The following is a 19,086-nucleotide window of genomic DNA, read 5'->3' on the forward strand; positions in this document are numbered from 1 at the left end:
ACGCTTTATCTTTCTCCTTCATATTAGCCAGATTTAGCCACAGATGCCTCTCCGTGGCCACCAGGGCTGCCATAGAGCGGCCGACTGATCTGGCCGTCTCCTTGGTGGCACGGAGAGAAATATCTGCCGCCTGACGCAGTATTTTTTTTTTCTTCTCATTAATCACGTCAGTGCCGACGACCTCCCCCTCACTCATATCTCCTAGACCCAGCAATATTAGCATACATAGAGGTCTGGTGTGTCAAAATTCTAGCTGACACTGGTTTGTTCCACGATCTACACACCTCGGTGTGTAGATCGGGGAAGAAGTGGCAAACACCGGCATGGAGGTAGTGAGTGTGATATTAAAAATCTCTCATCCATTTTACTCTCTCGACTCTTGTTTCTCAACTGGCCATTCAAAGGTTAATTTTTCCACAGCCCGAGTCAAAAACCTCCATTTTTTTTTTTTTTACTACATTCGCGGGAGACTGGGATGGCAAACGAGCTTCCCTCGCTCTCCACTGAGTCCATAGACTCTGCATCCACACTTTCAACATCCAGCTCCTCAGAACTGGATAATTGAAGTGATGGCGCCTCAGCCCGGGCAGGAAAAACCGCAACGCGGACCCCCGCAGCGAGAAACTGAGGCACTGGATCTACCAGGTAAGGGCAGAGAAAGGGCGGGGCCCGTCTCAATCCCCGCTGATAGATCCATCTGCGATCCCCACGACGCAAGCCTTCGCTGTGCCTCGGCAGCAGCGGGACCCGAGCCGCGGGGAGCGCGCACCGAACCACTCTCCTCGAAGAGTGCCCGGCGGGAGCGAAGTGTCTTCATGGGCTGACACTCGCAGTGCTCACAGCCGGCCCCCTCGAGAGCCGACTGAGCAAGCTGCACTCCCAAACAAACAAAACACAGATCGTGTGTATCCCCACCCGTGATGAAGCGAGGGCAGGGATGAACACACTTTCTGCTGTTGTTTGCTCGCCATATCAATATATATAAATATACAATATTAGACAGACAGACAAAATTCATACATAGAGCGCTTGTGAAGACTCAGAAGCTGTTGCGCTTGTGTTTCGGGGATGCTTTATAGTTTCCTGGTCGATACGTCACCCCGCCTATGACGTTCCGTCTCGCCATTGGACAGATTTCATACGTGCTTCATGACTCGTCACGCAGAGGCGTTCCCACGGCGTTTACACGCAGCTCGAAGTTCCCTGAATGGGAACAGAAACTACACACCAAGATTACATTTGCTACATCAGAAGTAACTAATAATCTAATAAACTAATAAACGTATAATACTTATCCCTTACTTTACTTTTTCGAGGAAAATAATTAAATTACTGTAACTAGTTAGCGAGAAGAGAATTTGATTACCAATGAATATTTGAGAGACTTTGACTAGAAACTGACTGGACAGAGCTTATTATTATGTAAGATTGAAAATAATCAAAGATACTTTAAGCCCCTCTTTCTTACCCCAATGGCCATCAAGAATTCCTGAAGACAAAAGGATGATATAGCTGGAGACCCGTCTCAATGTCCATACTAACCATCCTAAACAGTGTGTGAGATTAAAATAAGTGTGTCCCAAAGCATAGTATGTTGAAAAGAGTATGCCAGAAGTCCCCGGATGATCTACTATTTTCGGTGGATTTTTGAAGTGTGGATCCGTGCTGACTATAAAGGCTAATATTGAACACAACCTTGTAAGAGGAACTACAAAAAAAGTGTAAAAATTGAATAAAAAACATGCCGGATATGCAAGACGAAGGGTGAAAGGTTTGGATAAAGGTTCGAGTGACTTATCAAAGTTTAACCTGATAAAAAAATGTTTTCTGTTGTATTTATGTTATCTGCAATAACAATGTGGACATTTATAAAGATCAGTTTGGCCATTAACTTTTAAAGGCATCATTAATAATGCATGAGGAGAGTTGAAACAATACATCAACGCTTCTGCATTTCTCTCCGATACGGTGAGGGAAATTAAATTAAATGAAATTAAATCTTGAAGATTTTAACTGTGACAAGATGATTAACAGGTCTGTTTACTGTCACAGAATGCAGAACAGAGCAATAGTTAAAGACGCAATTGTTTGACGTGATAGTATGTACGATAGTATATATAGGCGAATTTAGACGCAGCACTGGTGTCTTCTAATTGTCACACCTTTAGTACGATGGGGGAAGTTGTAATTATCTGAGCTATCTAGTCAGTTTCAACGCGTCACATTTGGGTTTCGGTCACATGGTCAAGGAATCAAAGAAGAAGAAGAAGGAATTAAAAGGCATTTCAAAAAGTAGCTGTTTTAATGTGACTACATATAACAAATAGACTTAATAAAATATTTTTAATAAACACTCATGTTTCACATTTCTTTCATCATCAGCAGACTGACATATTGAACTAGGAAACACTGTGATGTATTTTTTTACCTAAACCAGTTCATGAATTGACTTATTTTAAAATGACCTTCTCACAGATCCATTTAAAAGCATTATTACATGGATAATCAGCAAATACTGTATCATAATTTACAGCACAATCTCCATCAATTCCACCATTTGGCTCTCCAGATGCCCAGAACCTGCAATTAAAGATCAGCATTTGCTTTCTGTGTGATATAATACTGACTGTGAGAATAATTTATTAGACAATAATCAGTTTAATTCATTGATTTCTCACCCAGAGTTCAGTGCGCTTCCATCAACCCATTTCCACGTGCCCTCCACATCACTGTCAGTCACACCAATCCAGACTTTATCATTAGGATATTTTTTCTGAACAAACCCCTGAGAAAATTAAACAGCAACACATTTAGATCATAAAGAGAATTAACAATTTTCTTCCTATAAATAGTTATTCAGTCATAAAATGACTCCGCTTTTAAGCGGTTACTTCGTATTGCGTATCTATACACAGTGGGGAAACTTCTTTTCCTTAATTTACTGAGGCCTATAATAGAGCCTATAATGTAAAACGCATTTGCATCTGCACAGTGATCGTCTGGCTCACTCATTGGCTGTGCTACGGCAAATGCACATCCTATTATAGGCTTTAGTCTGATAGCCCCCTAAAAACACCATAATAGCAGATTTCACTCCTTCAGCGACAACATCAGAGATCAGAGACGGGCCCTGTCTCCTTTGGCGGGTCCATCGAGGGACACGACAAAAGCCTCTCCACAGTTGCCACAGCACAACCAATGAGTGAGACAGATGATCACTGTGCAGCTGCTAAATGAGTTTTACATTTTAGGCTTCAGTAAATCGGAGATGGTCCTCACTGCAGAACATGAAATCCATGGGGAGGAGTCGGATCCAGATCCAATTCCTCCCACCTTACATACTGTACATCTAAACCTAACCAACTCTGCCCCCTGATCCCTAAACCCAACCCTAATCCTACCCATCTCCACCCCTTGGATCGTGATCCGACTCCTCCCCGTGGATCTCATGTTCTGCATTGAGGTGCTACTGGTAAATCGAGGTAAAAAAATGGTAAACCCTTTTAAAGCAGTGCGTAAAGCAGCGATTGTATTTCGATAGTAACCGATTAGTTTACTCACTTGTTCTTCTCTGTTGTTTATGATGATAAGATCGGCTCCTCTCTCTGTACAGTATCTTCTGCTCTCAGTCCAGTTCCTCTTCTCAGAGGAAAGGAAGTAAAGACTGGATTTATGGTATAACCATCCATCTGTAAACACAACCAGTTTAGGTTTAATCACTTTATTCCCATCAAACTGACCTACAAACTTCATTTTAACCGGTTTCACCTAAATAATTAGTCATGTAACCTGTAAAACGAAACAAAAAAGTTTAGTTTGTATATACTTTATGTTTACCCTTTACACGAAGAGTTTCTGACAGGTCATTTTTCTCCTTTTTTAACTGGTCTCTGTCTTTAATCAGGTCAAGGTTACTTGATGACAATCCATCTCTCTCTTTTGTCAATTGCATGTTCCTGGTAAGTAGCTCATCTCTCTCTTCGGTGAGGTTGTTGATTTTGGTTAGTAGCTGGTGTGTCTCTTCGGTGTAGTTAGTGCTCTTTGACTTGATGTGGACACACAGCACTATGACCACAGTCAGCAGAACCACACACAGCAGAACCACACACACGAGAGCAGCTCTGGGGCTTCTGTTCCTCACAATACCACTTCCTGAACACCACAGATATGAAGATTGTTGCTAATTGCTTGTATGACTCAAATGTGTGTGTGTGTGTTATAATGAAATGAATCTCAGTACCTGTGTGTTGAGGTGTTTGGGAGTTCTCCGTTTCTGTCCTGACATCAGAATCGTTTATAGGATCCGCATTAGCATAGATATTCTCTTCTTCATCTTCTCTGTCCATGTCATCTTTCCTGGGAATGTTCATATTGCCAAAAGACATATTCAGTCTGCTGGAGTTAGATGTGAGATTATTAGAAGTTTTTTCTTCAAGTGGATTGCACTGCTCTGAACTTCTGCTTTTGCTTCTCACAGATACAACCACTTTGGTCAAGATCATGTGATATCCAATTGGGGGGCTAATAAATCTCTTTACTGACTATAGACAAAAGTTGTTGTTTTTTTCTTAGTAAAAACAATTTTTATTTTTGCATTTATGTCCTGTGTTTAGATGCATGTATATGACATTTTCCATTTACTCAATTAACATGGACAAAGCATGTTTTCATACTGAAGTTAATTGACATACATGGCAACTAGAACTCATTTCACCATATAATTAGAGATCAACTGAAATCATTTGGATCTTGACTGTTTTACGTTAATTTTGATATCTTTACTTCAAGTACTTGGTTGTATATATATGTACAAAATTGTGTTTGTGGGTGTGAGTTTTAAGACGTGTGCTATTTTTAAATGAGGAAACAAATGTAAGACATATGTCAGATGAAGCCCTACTGACTCAAACATGCAAATTCACACACTCGCTAATAGAAAAGTAAGTAATTAAGAAAGTAAAGCGAAGTGAATGTTTTTTAAACTGTTTGTCACATGGTATGTTTTACATATCACCTTCTGTTTTCTTCTAACATGTGATTGATAACGATAAGATAAGAAAAAGACAAGAGCTGCCAACTTAAACAGGCTTAAACAGGAACATTAAAATTATGCATTAACTCTAGAACATTTTTGGGGCATATGACCCAGCCATTCTTTTCTTTGTTTTTCATTTTTGTTGATATCTGGTGACTGTGGGGGCCATTTTAGTACAGTGAACTCATTGTCATGTTCCAGAAACCAATTTGAAATGATTGGAGCTTTGTAAAATGGTGCATTATCCTGCTGGAAGTATAGCCATCAGAGGATGGGTACTAGGTAGGGCTGGGCGATATATCGCACGATATTGCTATGCTCGTCTAATCAGTAAAGCCGGTTCCTTGATTAGCAGTAAATCACCTTCACCTGCTTTCAGATGGAGCGGCATTTACTACAAAGTAGTTCACTGACAAGCTGAGCCAAATCGCGTTAATATCGAGGACATATCGAGCGATATTTAATGCGATATGGCTCAGCTGGTCAGTGAACTACGGCTCTTCGTCACTACAAAATCTCCCGTGTTAAATTAACACACCTGGGAGTGTATATGAGTCCACACTCAAGATAAAGTTAATGAGATACTTAAGTGATTAAATGAGTGATGATTGAGCATTATTGAAGACACCTAAAGCAGAATCACAAGAAAAAAATCTAAAATTTTAAGCCACCGTTATGGAGATCAGTGTTTGCTTTAGTTGGGCTCTTGACCCGTTTGTAAACTTTATATTTTAGATAGACAGGGTTGTTCATTATTTGCACGAAACAGTTTTCTCAGACAATCTGTAGTTAAAACATTAAAACACAGCATGCCAGAAGAAAAGTGTTCAAAAGCAATGCATCCACAACAAAGAGGTATATTTCTATTTATTGAATATATATATATATATATATATATACTGTATATATTGTAACTTCTCAGTAATGATTGCAGTAATGATTGCATGTAGTTTAAGAGTTTAACTCCATTAATGAGAATGGCATATTTAATCTAAATGTTTATATCAGAAGTAAAACATAGTTTAAACCATTTTCTTATTTATTTAAACTGTTATTGTGAATATGGACTGTATTTATGATTTGGACTCATAATGAAGATTTACGGTTTTACTCCATCTGCCGTTAGATTATAGGCTATATTATATGTGCGTCAGTTAGTGTCACCAAACGGCCCAACGCGCGTGCTGGCGCGGTCATTTAAGAAGGGATGGGATGTTTGCTTCAAGTGATGATGAAATTGATAATGAAAGTTTGTGAAATTATATTTGTATTATCTTTCTGTAGATGTATAATTTTCTTTAGATTCTCTGTCTAATAGTAAGCAAAAAGACGTTTGACTCCAGCTCACCATCGGTGTCGCCAAAACCCATACTCTTCTAAAAGAGTGCGTACGCACGGTCAAGAGCATCCTTACGGTGCGCACTTATTTACGCCAAGTTTATTTTTTATAAATCCCGATGTGCGCGTGGAAAAATGCGTACGCATATTTCTATGGCCATTTTGTGCGTACGCAACGTTTATACATGAGGCCCCAGGTGTCTTCAATAATGCTCAATCATCACTAAATTAATCACTTAATTATCTCATTAACTTTAACACTCTTGAGGGTTAATTTAACACTCATATCGTCCATTTGAAAGCAGGTGAAGGTGATTTACTACTAATCAAGGAACCGGCTTTACTGATTAGACGAGCATAGCAATATCGTGCGATATATTGCCCAGCCCTAGTGCTAGAGCTTCCTCCACTAGAAAGAGTTATACCAACAAATGGGGTGTTTTTGAAAGGTGGTGTGCTGTACATAGTGCAGATCCGGTCAGCTGCCAGATTGCTTCAGTTCTGGATTTCCTGCAGGAAAAGTTTTCAACGGGCACAAGCCCCGCCACTCTCAGGGTTAATGTGGCCGCTCTCTCGGCTTGCCACGCCTTTGTTGATGGGGTGCCACTCGGGAGACATCCTCTGCTTGCTCGCTTCATTCGTGGTGCCAGACGACTGAGGCCTCCCGTGAGAACCAAGATCCCTTCATGGGACTTAGCTATACTCCTGGAGGGTCCTGCTTAGACTTTGCCCTAGGAATGGTGAAAATGATTTTGCATCTTCATCCTAAAGTACCGTTTTCGGTTGTACATCCGGTTACTCTTGAGGCCTTCTGTCCTCCACCGTTCACAATGCCGGAGCAGGAGAGATCTCACAGACTTTGTCCAGTCCGTGCTCTTCAGGCCTATGTCCACCACACTCGCCAGTGGCGTAAGTCAGAGCAACTGCCGCTACTAAGCAGACCATGTCACATTGTGTCAGGGATGCTATTGCTCTTGCCTAAGCTTCGCCAACAGGTCTAAGGGCTCACTCCACCAGAGGGGTTGCCTCCTCTGCTGTATTGGCAAGGGGTTCCCCATTACAGCATGTTTGTGATGCGGCAGGCTGGTCCCATTTGCACACATACATACTGTAAGGTTTTATAGTTTATTTAGATGTTCATGCCACTCCAGGCTCTCACGTCCTTGAGTCGACATTACAAGCTAATGTCTAGGGCTTTCTTGCGTTCTTGTGAGCACACCTACACAGCCGTATGGAGTCCAGAGACCTTCAACCACGGCGGCGTGGGTATTCTCGTTCCCAATGTGCTAAGCAGCGCAGCATCGATTTTGAAAGGGAAGGTTCCGGGTTACTTGACTGTAACCCTGTTCCCTGAAAAAGTGGAACGAGATGCTGCGCTACTTTGCCGTGCTGATGATGTGCCAGGACTGCTCTTCAGACAAAATATTCTGACGATGCACCTGCGGCTTATCTATTTATACCCTTGCGTCGCGGGTGCGCCGATGATGTCACCGACCGAGGCTATATTATTTCCGGTCGATTCCATTGACGTGTTTACACACTATATTCACAGCAGTAGAACCCGACCGATAAAGGACTTTGAAGGCCGATACTGATACAAATATTTGTTGGTTTTAAAATCCGATATTCCGATATATCGGCCGATATATAAAATTTTTTTTTCAGAAACACGCAATAAAACATTAACAAATTTCAAACAATCTATGTCTTGTGACCAATTCACCACGACTCTGGCTGGATCAGCAGGTTGCAGGATGCGTGGCACGTTATACAAGAGTGTTGCCAACAAGGACGGTGTAGAGTGCCTTCTGGTGGACAAACTAAATAGAACTGCAACACTCTTGACATGGTTGAAGCGTGTTTCGTTCGTTTTTATTTTATTTTTGAAACATTCATTTATCGGCCATTATAACTGCCGATACCGATAGTTTGGAAAATTCCTAAAATCAGCCGATAATATCGGCCTTAAGATAAATCGGTCTGGCTCTACACAGCAGGTCACAATTAAAGACGTTCCCAATGCGCTAAGCGGCACAGCATCTTCTTCCGCTTTTTCAGGGAACAGGGTTACAGTCAAGTAACCCGGAACATAATCCTAGACAATCCCTTATATATTTTTTGTTTCGTTTTTTTTATTTAGTTTTTACACACCAGTTAAGTAAAAACAGAAAGCAAAGTGAGAACATAACAAAGTTAAATATATGTGTTTTAAACACATTTCAATACATAACTTATTGCAGCAGTATACAAGCGTACAAAAAGGTATTTTTGATATTTCCTTTAACCTATTATGTCCCAGAAAACTTTTTGTAGTATTTTAAAGATGTAAAAATGTAATCTTTTGTTGTGTTTGAGGGTAGGATTTTATTATTGGTGAGTCTTTTCAAAGAGGAAGTCAGAACCAGTGACGAGTTACCAGTGACGAGTAAGCAAGATGGATGAAGTGTACATTGATTATTAACTCCTGACAGAAACCACAAATTTATGACGAGGATTAGGCATTTTTCCACTATCGTTGTTCATTAAGTTGGTGGTTGCTAACAGGCCTTCCTAAGTAAGCCTGTTATGCCGTTAGGCACATGGCTGCTGATCATTGAAATTTATCCATTATTTAAAGCAGCATTTTGAAATTTTGCTATCAGGGTACCCCTACAGTTGGGAAACAGTATTGTCTTCTACTTACTGTCGTAAAATCTGTCAGAGTTACACTAGGGAATACATGTGTGCATTTGTTGACAAGCGATACCCCCGAACTCTGCAGAAGGAAGCAGTTCTCACATCTTGGGCAGACTCCAGTGTTGCGTGTGAAATGTCTTCATCCCAGGTACATTGGCATATATTTCAGCACGTCTTATGAATAAAGTGTCATGGGCTTTATTTTTTCCCTCTTCAAGCTACCATAGATGAATTTGCAAATTTGAAAAATCGATTTGCATTACAGCCTGAGGCAAGACACTTTCACCAGAAAAATAAATAACAAACATGACTATCAGCCTGCAGACATAGGATAGTTATCCTGTTTGTCCATCTAATCATGTATTATTTACTTGCAAGAATGAAGCCCCTACCAAACTCAGTAATCAGTATACTTTCACGTCTCGAGCTGACGCGAACTGCCAGCCCCGACTCTATGGGGATGTTTGAGTGTGCTAAGCTCCCTCAAAAGAAAGCAATGCAGTCTACATTGGATGGGGCAAGGGGCGAAGCTACATAACACATTACCAACAGTAAACTGATCGCGCGCGCATTTGCTAGCCGAGGGAAGATTGATGCACCGGACCGGAGTCGGGGTACTTAATGTTTTTGTGGAGTAGTATTACGAATTAATGTTTTTAAAATGGTATTAGTATAAGTCGTTCGCTCATTTTCTCATTCTCTTTCTACTGTCCTCCGTCAAAACCTTTGGCTTCAGGGTGTGCATGAGGGGACTCTCTCTCTAACAAGATCATTGAGTCTCGACCGTAATGACGCAATGGTCACGTTCCCGTGGGGAGAACGCGAGTCATCCACAAACGCTGCTCTAGCGTGATCAAGCCCAAGCACACAGGGCAGAAAGTCGAAGTCGATAGGCTTTCTAAGCGAAACCCCATTCGTCGTCATCCGACGGAACTCGAAGTGACAACGAAACGGAACAGAAACTACACACCAAGATTACATTTGCTACATCAGAAGTAACTAATAAACTAATAACCGTATAATACTTATCCCTTACTTTACTTTTTCGAGGAAAATAATTAAATTACTGTAACTAGTTAGCGAGAAGAGAATTTGATTACCAATGAATATTTGAGAGACTTTGACTAGAAACTGACTGGACAGAGCTTATTATTATGTAAGATTGAAAATAATCAAAGATACTTTAAGCCCCTCTTTCTTACCCCAATGGCCATCAAGAATTCCTGAAGACAAAAGGGTGATATGGCTGGAGACCCGTCTCAATGTCCATACTAACCATCCTAAACAGTGTGTGAGATTAAAATAAGTGTGTCCCAAAGCATAGTATGTTGAAAAGAGTATGCCAGAAGTCCCCGGATGATCTACTATTTCCGGTGGAAAGTGTGGATTTTGTGGATATTGAAGTGTGGATCCGTGCTCACTATAAAGGCTAATATTGAACACAACCTTGTAAGAGGAACTACAAACAAAAAGTGTAAAAAATAAATAAAAAACATGTCAGATATGCAAGACGAACGGTGAAAGGTTTGGATAAAGGTTCGAGTGACTTGTCAAAGTTTAACCTGATAAAAAATGTTTTCTGTTATATTTATGTAATCTGCAATAACAATGTGGACATTTATAAAGATCTGTTTGGCCATTAACTTTTAAATGCATCATTAATAATGCATTAATATGAGGAGAGTTGAAACAACACATCAACGCTTCTGCATTTCTCTCCGATACGGTGAGGGAAATGAAATTAAATGAAATTAAATGTTGAAGATTTTAACTGTGACAAGATGATTAACCGGCCAGTTTACTGTCACAGAATGCGGAACAGAGCAATAGTTAAAGACGCAATTGTTTGACGTGATAGTATGTACTACACACTCAAAAGTATCTCTTTTTTTCTTTACAAAAAGAGTTCATAGTTTTAGGGTGTAGGCGAATTTAGACGCAGCACTGGTGTCTTCTAATTGTCACACCTTTAGTCCGATGGGGGAAGTTGTAATTATCTGAGCTATCTAGTCAATTTCAACGCGTCACATTTGGGTTTCGGTCACATGGTCAAGGAAGGAATCAAAGAAGAAGAAGGAATTAAAACGTATTTCAAAAAGTAGCTTATAATATTAGACTTATAATAGACTAATATTTTTAAGAAACACCCATGTTCCACATTTCTTTCATCATCAGCAGACTGACATACTGAACTAGGAAACACCGTGATGTATTTTTTGACCTAAACCTGCAGTTCATGAATTGACTTATTTTAAAATGACCTTCTCACAGATCCATTTAAAATCATCATTACATGGATAATCAGCCCATCCTGGATCATAATTTACATAATTTACAGCACAATCTTCATTAATTCCATTGTAACTATTTGGCTCTCCAGGCGCCCAGAACCTGCAATTAAAGATCAGCCTGTGTGATATGATACTGACTGTGAGAATAATTTATTAGACAATAATCAGTTTAATTCATTGATTTCTCACCCAGAGCTCAGTGTGTTTCCATCAACCCATTTCCACGTGCCCTCCACATCACTGTCAGTCACACCAATCCAGACTTTATCATTAGGATATTTTTTCTGAACAAACCCCTGAGAAAATTAAACAGCAACACATTTAGATCATAAAGAGAATTAACAATTTTCTTCCTATAAATAGTTATTCAGTCATAAAATGACTCCGCTTTTAAACGGTCACTTTGTATCGCATCTATAAGCAGTGGGGAAACTTCTTTTCCTCGATTTACTGAAGCCTATAATGTAAAACGCATTTGCATCTGCACAGTGATCGTCTGGCTCACTCATTGGCTGTGCTGCGGCAAATGCACATCCTATTATAGGCTTTAGTCTATGATAACCATAGCAGATTTCACTCCTTCAGCGACAACATCGCGTCTCTGATCTTGCGAGAGTTCAGCGGCCCCACACACACGTGGCGGGCCTTGTCTCCTTTGGCGGGTCCATCGAGGGACACGACGACAGCCTCTCCACAGTTGCCACAGCACAACCAATGAGTGAGACAGACGATCACTGTGCAGCTGCTAAATGAGTTTTACATTATAGGCTTCAGTAAATCGAGGAAAAGGAGTTTCTGCACTGCATGAAGCTACACAATACTCGGGAACTGAGGTTACAATAGTAACCGATTAGTTTACTCACTTGTTCTTCTCTGTTGTTTATGATGATAAGATCGGCTCCTCTCTCTGTACAGTATCTTCTGCTCTCAGTCCAGCTCTTCTTCTCAGTGGAAAGGAAGTAAAGACTGGATTTATGGTATAACCATCCATCTGTAAACACAACCAGTTTAGGTTTAAGGACTTTATTCCCATCAAACTGACCTACAAACTTCATTTTAACCGGTTTCACCTAAATAATTAGTCATGTAACCTGTAAAAACGAAACAACCAAGTTTAGTTTTTATGTTTACCCTTTACACGAAGAGTTTTTGACAGGTCATTTTTCTCCTTTTTTAACTGGTCTCTGTCTTTAATCAGGTCACGGTTACTTGATGACAATCCATCTCTCTCTTTTGTCAATTTGATGTTCCTGGTAAGTAGCTCATCTCTCTCTTCGGTGAGGTTGTTGATCTTGGTTTGTTGCTTGTGTGTCTCTTCTGTGAGGTTGTTGATCTTGGTTTGTTGCTTGTGTGTCTCTTCGGTGAGGTTGTTGATCTTGGTTTGTTGCTTGTGTGTCTCTTCGGTGAGGTTGTTGATCTTGGTTAGTAGCTGGTGTGTCTCTTCGGTGAGGTTGTTGATCTTGGTTAGTAGCTGGTGTGTCTCTTCAGTGTATTTAGGGCTCTTTGTCTTGATGTGGACACACAGCACTATGACCGCAGTCAGCAGAAGCACACACAGCAGAACCACACACACGAGAGCAGCTCTGGGGCTTCTGTTCCTCACAATACCACTTCCTGACAGAGGTGGAAAGTAACTAATTACAAATACTTTTCATTACAGTACTTACTTAGATTTTTAATTTTTTTTACTTTCTTGAGTATAATTAAAATGTGGTACTTTTACTCTAACTTGAGTAGAATAAAAATAAAGTATTCAACTTCGCTACATTTGTTTTTCACCAAAAGTACAAAGTACTATGGAAGCACTTTGACAAAGGTGCCGACGAAGCAACAGGGCAAGCTGACATTTGACAGACACTTTCCAAAATTACTGCGGTGGAGCCCTGCGCTTCAGCCTATACACAAATCCGCCGCAAACTCTATGGGCGCAACATCCAGCCATGCAAGAAAACATTAAATATTACCCAGGTAATAAAATGCTGATGTGATTTGCTGCCCAAGAAACATTTCTGATTATTATTAATGTTTTCTTTTTAAAAAGTCAGGATTCCTTGATGAATAGAAGATTCAAAGTAGATAATCCGAAATAAAAAGAATCTTTGTAACATTATAAATGTTTGCGTTCACTTTTTGATTACTTTAATGCGTCCTTTCTGAATAAAAGTAGTATATTACTTTTTTTAATTTTTTTCAAATGTAGCGTTTGTTACAAAAGCTTTTTATTTCAGAAAAATGCTATTATTTTGAAGTATGATTGATTTGTGTAATGTGACTTTTTTGTATGATCTTAAAATCCGATTTACAATTAAATTGTACATAAATAGGTTAAGCAAAACCAATGTTTAAACTTTTGTGTTTTAAAAAAAGAAAATATTAAACGCATACTAACCTGAAATGACATATACTGTTTGATACAGTACGGATATTTTGAGTGTCTCTTATTTTCCTGTAAAGAACAACACTTTTCCCACATTTTTCTCTGAAGTTGGCTATTCACAAGTTGCAGATAACCATTAGCCACGACCAGTTGCAGCAATAAATAAACTCGTACCTTAATGTGTCAGTAACAATACAGAGAAAATTGTTAAAACAGCCAAGCACACAACACGCTCCTCCCGGCATCACTGGACATACGCACAAAAAAACTAAATAAAAACATCTAACATCTGCTATAGCCGCCTACGAGAACAACGCTACTTCTGCAGCAGCAAAGCCCGCAGTAATGGCGGTGCTGTTTTACTTCCGCGTTTCGCCGGATTTGTGTATCACAGACAGAGCTGAAGCACTTCAGCCAATAACGGACAGGTCTGACTTGCAAAACCAATCAAAACTTTCAGTTCGGCTGAGGCGGCGGGGTTTTCAAACCACACGTTGACATTCAATCACTGGCGCTCATGTTTTGAATCAGTATCGGTTTCAGTGAATGTAAGTGAGCTATGCTAATATTCTGATTTTAAATTTGAATTATTAGCAACACCTGAAATACATAATCCCATTGATAATGCCAGAGCACTGAGCAGTTAAAGTAAATAAAAAACTCGGCTCATAACATGGATGCAGTTATTGCACTGATGGAGAAAGAACGATGTAAGTGTCTAAAACGCATGCACAGCTCAATTAAATGGTAGAGCTTTCCCTCTTTACATTACAATTAAACTACAGTAAATGTATTAAGCAAATATAAGCAAATGTTGTACAAAGCTGAAAAAAACTCAACAACAGTGAAATAAGATTTCGTTTCGAAACGAAATAACGTTTCGGCGCTTTTAAATGTGACAGATCGCAGGAGCGCGTCAGTTCAAACGGCGCGTGATACAGTTGCCTAGGCTACAACACCCACAGGGCACGAGCAAAATACTGTATCTGGTAATCTCCCGCTTTATATTAAACAAACTGTCAACACTGGCTTTTGCGATGCACAGAGAGACGCTGCGCTGCCTATGACTTTGAACGTGAGTTGAGAGTGTACATTTGCACTACGCCCCTGTGTTTTTAGCAAAAAAGATACCTCTAACTTAATATCTGCAGTGGCGTAGGGCGGGAGCGTGAGGTGCTTGAAAGCAATTTTTGACGCGTTCGACCAGAGTTCGAATCCCTTTTCGAGTGCCTTTTGCAGAACTCCCTTTTCCCAACACCGAAACTTTTATGCCTTTATAATACAGCACAAGACTGTAATTAAGTAGCCATTCAGTTTCTGCTGTGTGATTTAAAGAAAAGTGCGCACGGGGCAAAGTTTGCTCTTCTCCCGGTTGACCCGAAGGCCCAGACGGGCTAGGTGCTGGAGCACCAGGTCTCTGTGTTCGCAAACCTGTTCTCGAGAGTGTGCTAGGATGTGCTTTGTCGAGGCAAAATGGACACATGAAAGTACGCGTCCTTCAGTTCTATCGCTGCAAACCAATCCTGAGGCCGGACGCATTCGATAATGTGTTTGGCTGTGAGCATTTTGAACGGCAATCGATGAAGAGTACGGTTCAAAATGCGCAGATCCAGGATCGGTCGTAACCCACCGGTCTTCTTGGGGACGATGAAGTAGGGGCTGTAAAACCCTGACCTCATCTCGGCTGGAGGGACCGTCTCGATTGCACCCTTCGCCAGCAGGGTCGCAATTTCCGCTCTCATGACCGGGGCATTGCCACCGATCACTGTGAAGCGAAACGGGGAGGAGACCGTGCGAACTGAATCGCGTAGCCGAATCTGATCGTTCTGATGACCCAGCGGGACAGGCCGGGGAGCTCTAGCCAGGCTCCCAGGAACTGAACCAGCGGGGTCATGCGAACCACAGACGTCCCTCCGGAGGGGCAGCGAGGCGGGGAGACCGGCATGCGCACAGGAGTTACCCCGTGTGGATGCACAGTCAAGCCCCGTTCCCCGACAGAAGAGACCAGGGAAGGACCAGCGTTCCACGGGGGTCTGTTCTGCCGGGGGTCTGGCGATAGAGGGGGAGGGGAGTGGCGTAGTCGAGGGACGACACATGCTCCCTTCCGCACCCTCAGAGACAGAGAGGAATGAGTGAGGCGTCGCGCTGTGACCTCGCGTAAACTCCCTCCTGTCTGTGTGCTCAGTGATGATGTCAAGTCTTTCTTTAACCAACTCAGGGTGCTGCCCACCCGTGGGTGAGAAGCGGGGAGCTGAGAACAAAAGATTCTCCCCCGGCCCTCCACCGGGGGAAGGAGGGGGCCTGCTACCGCCTCCTGGGAAAAACTCGACTTCATCACTGAGCAGCCCGTCTCAGGAACGCCGCTTCGCCTGGCGTTTAGCGGGGCGCGCGGCCTGAGGGGGCTGTGACGCTCTTCTGCGGCCTCCTCCACGCCGCGACCCGGATGAAGGCTGCTGCTGGGGCCACGTGGGAGGGAGGGGAGCCGCAGGGGGGCGTCCTCGGCGGCAAGCAGACGGAGGCGTCTGAGCCGACGGCTGGGTGGAGGCAGCAGCTGGCCGTCGGGGAAGAATATGTTTAATCGCCTCCGTCTGCTTCTGGGCAGTCGAGAACTGCTGGGCAAAGTCCTCGACTGCACCGCCGAAAAGTCCAACCTGGGACAGGGGGGCATCGAGCAGACGAGTCCGCTCGGCGTCCCGCGTGTCTGCCAGGTTGAGCCATAGGTGACGCTCCTGGACCACGCTAGTGGCCATCACCTGACCAAGGGAGCGAGCGGCCACTTTCGTTGCCCGGAGAGCGAGATCGGTGGCAGCTCGCAGCTCGTTAAGAGCTGCTTGGTTTGGCTTGAAAAACTTGCAAAGTGATCATTGCATGCAGGGCGGAAGCTGCCTGTCCCGCCACTCTATAGGAATGCGCCGCCATAGACGACGAGAATCTACAGGCTTTGGATGGGTGCTTAGGAGTACCGCGGGAGGACGCGCTCTGCGGACACAGTTGCATCGCAACAGAGCGTTCCACCGGGGGAATCCCAGCGTACCCACGGGCAACCGCGCCGTCGAGGGTAGGAAAGGCGGGGGAGGCTGAAGCGCGCTCTCGGGAGGTCAAAGGAGCCTTCCAGGTGCACGTCAGCTCCGCATGCAGCTTGGGGAAAAAAGGTATTGGGGTCGGCTGTGGCCTTGTGGCGGCAGCCTTACCCAAAAACCAATTATCCATCCGTGAGAGATCGGGACAGGGCGGAGGGTTCCACTCTAACCCGATACTCACGGCGGCCCGAGATAGCATGGCCGTCATCTCGGGATCAGACACGGGCAACGCTGGCACTCCCGAAGGGGGCAACGCAGCCGCATCCTCATCTCCTGAGGAATCAAGCCCGCCTTGTGATGCTGTGATCGACATCGTATCATCCTCTGGGGCGCCGAACGAAACAGATGGTACCTGCGAAGAGGCAGATGCCTGAAGTGATTCGGCGCTCGCTGGCTCTAACACTGGGACGGTGGGTGTGGCCTGAGGAGCTAGCGTCGGGGGTTTGTTCCACACAGTCACCGATAAATCACCTTGTCCGAGTTATCTCAGTGAAACTGGCTTTAGGAGTGAAGAAGTCTCTTGGCTCCGAAGCGAAAACATACTGCGGTTGCGTTCACTTCCTCCTTTTATACCCACGGGGTGGGGCGGAGTTACGCTATGCAAATTTCCGCAGCCCCAAGGCATTTCATGCCATTGGCTCGTTTTTAAATACTCGAAGATGATTGGCTTTCTATGCGAAACCCCCATTCTCCGTCATTCCGACGTAACTCGGAGTGACTACGAAAGGGAACCAAACTTAACCCGTACCCCACTTAATTTTTTTGTTTTTTATTTGTTTGTTTTTTACTGGCACTTTTTTTTATACATAGGCTACTGTTGTAAATTTTATGAGTACTCTCACTTAACGTTCTTTGCTTTCAATTTTAAAATGATTCAAATGAAATGATTCAAATGATCTTTCATGGACTTACTTTTCAAAATCACAATAGATGTCAGTCATGTTTGAAATTGGTTTCATGTTGCTTCTTAACACAGATTGATAATATATTTTTTTATTAAATTATATAAAAAACAAGCTATGTTGCTTCGCATTGCATTAAAGGGTGTAGTGCTCCATATCGCTATCATCTTCCCATTTTGGGTAATAATAGAGAAATAATACTAAAGTACTTTGTAACTTAGTTACTTGAGTAGTTTTTTAAGCAAACTACTTATTTACTCTTACTTGAGTCATATTATTTTTCAGTACTACTACTTGTACTCAAGTCAATTATTACTTAAGTAGCAATACTTTTACTTAAGTACAATTTGTTAGTACTCTTTCCACCACTGCCTGAACACCACAGATATTAAGATTGTTGCCAATTGCTTGTATGACTCAAATTTGTGTGTTATAATGAAATTGATCTCAGTACCTGTGTGTTGAGGTGTTTGGGAGTTCTCCGTTTCTGTCCTGACATCAGAATCGTTTATAGGATCCACATTAGCATAGATAGTCATCTCTTCTTCATCTTCTCTGTCCATGTCATCTTTCCTGGGAATGTTCATATTGCCATAAGACATGCAGTCTGCTGGAGTTAGAAGTGAGATTATTAGAAGTTGTTTCTTCAAGTTGATTGCACTGCTCCGAACTTCTGCTTTTGCTTCTCACAGATACAACCACTTTGGTCAAGATCACGTGATATGCAATTGGGGGGCTAAAAAAACTCTTTACTGACTATAGACAAAAGTTTTTTGTTTTCTTTTCTTAGTAAAAAGAATTTTTACTTGTGCATTAATGTCCTGTGTTTAGATGCATGTATATGACATTTTCCATTTACTCAATTAACATGGACAAAGCCTGTAACTTCATACTGAAGTTAATACTGTAGATCTACATGGCAACTAGAACTCATTTCACCATATAATTAGAGATCAACTGAAATAATTTGCATCTAGACTGTTTTCTGTTAATTTTGATATCTTTACTTCAAGTACTGATACACATATGTACAAAATTCTGTTCATGGGTGTGAGTTTTAAGTTTGGGAGGTAGACGTGTGGTGTTTTTAAGTGAGGAAACGGATGTAACACAAGTGTCAGATGATGCCCTACTTACACAAACATGCAAATTCACACACTCGCTATTAGGAAAGTAAGTAAGTAATTAAAGGGTTAGTTCACCCAAAAATGAAAATTAAGTCATTAATTACTCACCCCCATGCTGTACCAACCCCGTAAGACCTTCGTTCATCTTCGGAACACAAATGAAGATATTTTTGATTAAATTTGAGAGCTGTATCACTACCACATTGGCTCCTAAAGGACTGCCTCTTGACGGCCCAGAAAGTCAATGAAGAAAATGTTTA

General features: G+C 42.0%; 2 protein-coding genes across 2 annotated transcripts; both read right to left on the reverse strand.

The window, feature by feature from the left end:
* Window positions 1–2,315: 2,315 nt before the first annotated feature.
* Window positions 2,316–4,441, reverse strand: LOC120486616 (uncharacterized). Its single transcript, XM_039682758.2, has 5 exons — window positions 4,241–4,441; window positions 3,838–4,152; window positions 3,562–3,689; window positions 2,679–2,785; window positions 2,316–2,580 (listed from the first exon to the last, which is right to left on the reverse strand). Exons 1-5 carry the CDS (start codon window positions 4,383–4,385, stop codon window positions 2,451–2,453), a joined length of 825 nt encoding a protein of 274 aa, XP_039538692.2. The 5' UTR covers window positions 4,386–4,441; the 3' UTR covers window positions 2,316–2,450.
* Window positions 4,442–11,140: 6,699 nt separating this feature from the next.
* Window positions 11,141–18,327, reverse strand: LOC120486586 (uncharacterized). The gene is made up of 5 exons (XM_039682700.2): window positions 18,154–18,327; window positions 12,472–12,954; window positions 12,204–12,331; window positions 11,530–11,636; window positions 11,141–11,440 (listed from the first exon to the last, which is right to left on the reverse strand). Exons 1-5 carry the CDS (start codon window positions 18,299–18,301, stop codon window positions 11,296–11,298), a joined length of 1,011 nt encoding a protein of 336 aa, XP_039538634.2. The 5' UTR covers window positions 18,302–18,327; the 3' UTR covers window positions 11,141–11,295.
* Window positions 18,328–19,086: the final 759 nt, after the last annotated feature.

The sequence above is a fragment of the Pimephales promelas genome, chromosome 7 (assembly GCF_988280905.1).
Source record: "Pimephales promelas chromosome 7, fPimPro1.hap1.1, whole genome shotgun sequence".
Lineage (NCBI taxonomy): Eukaryota > Metazoa > Chordata > Actinopteri > Cypriniformes > Leuciscidae > Pimephales > Pimephales promelas.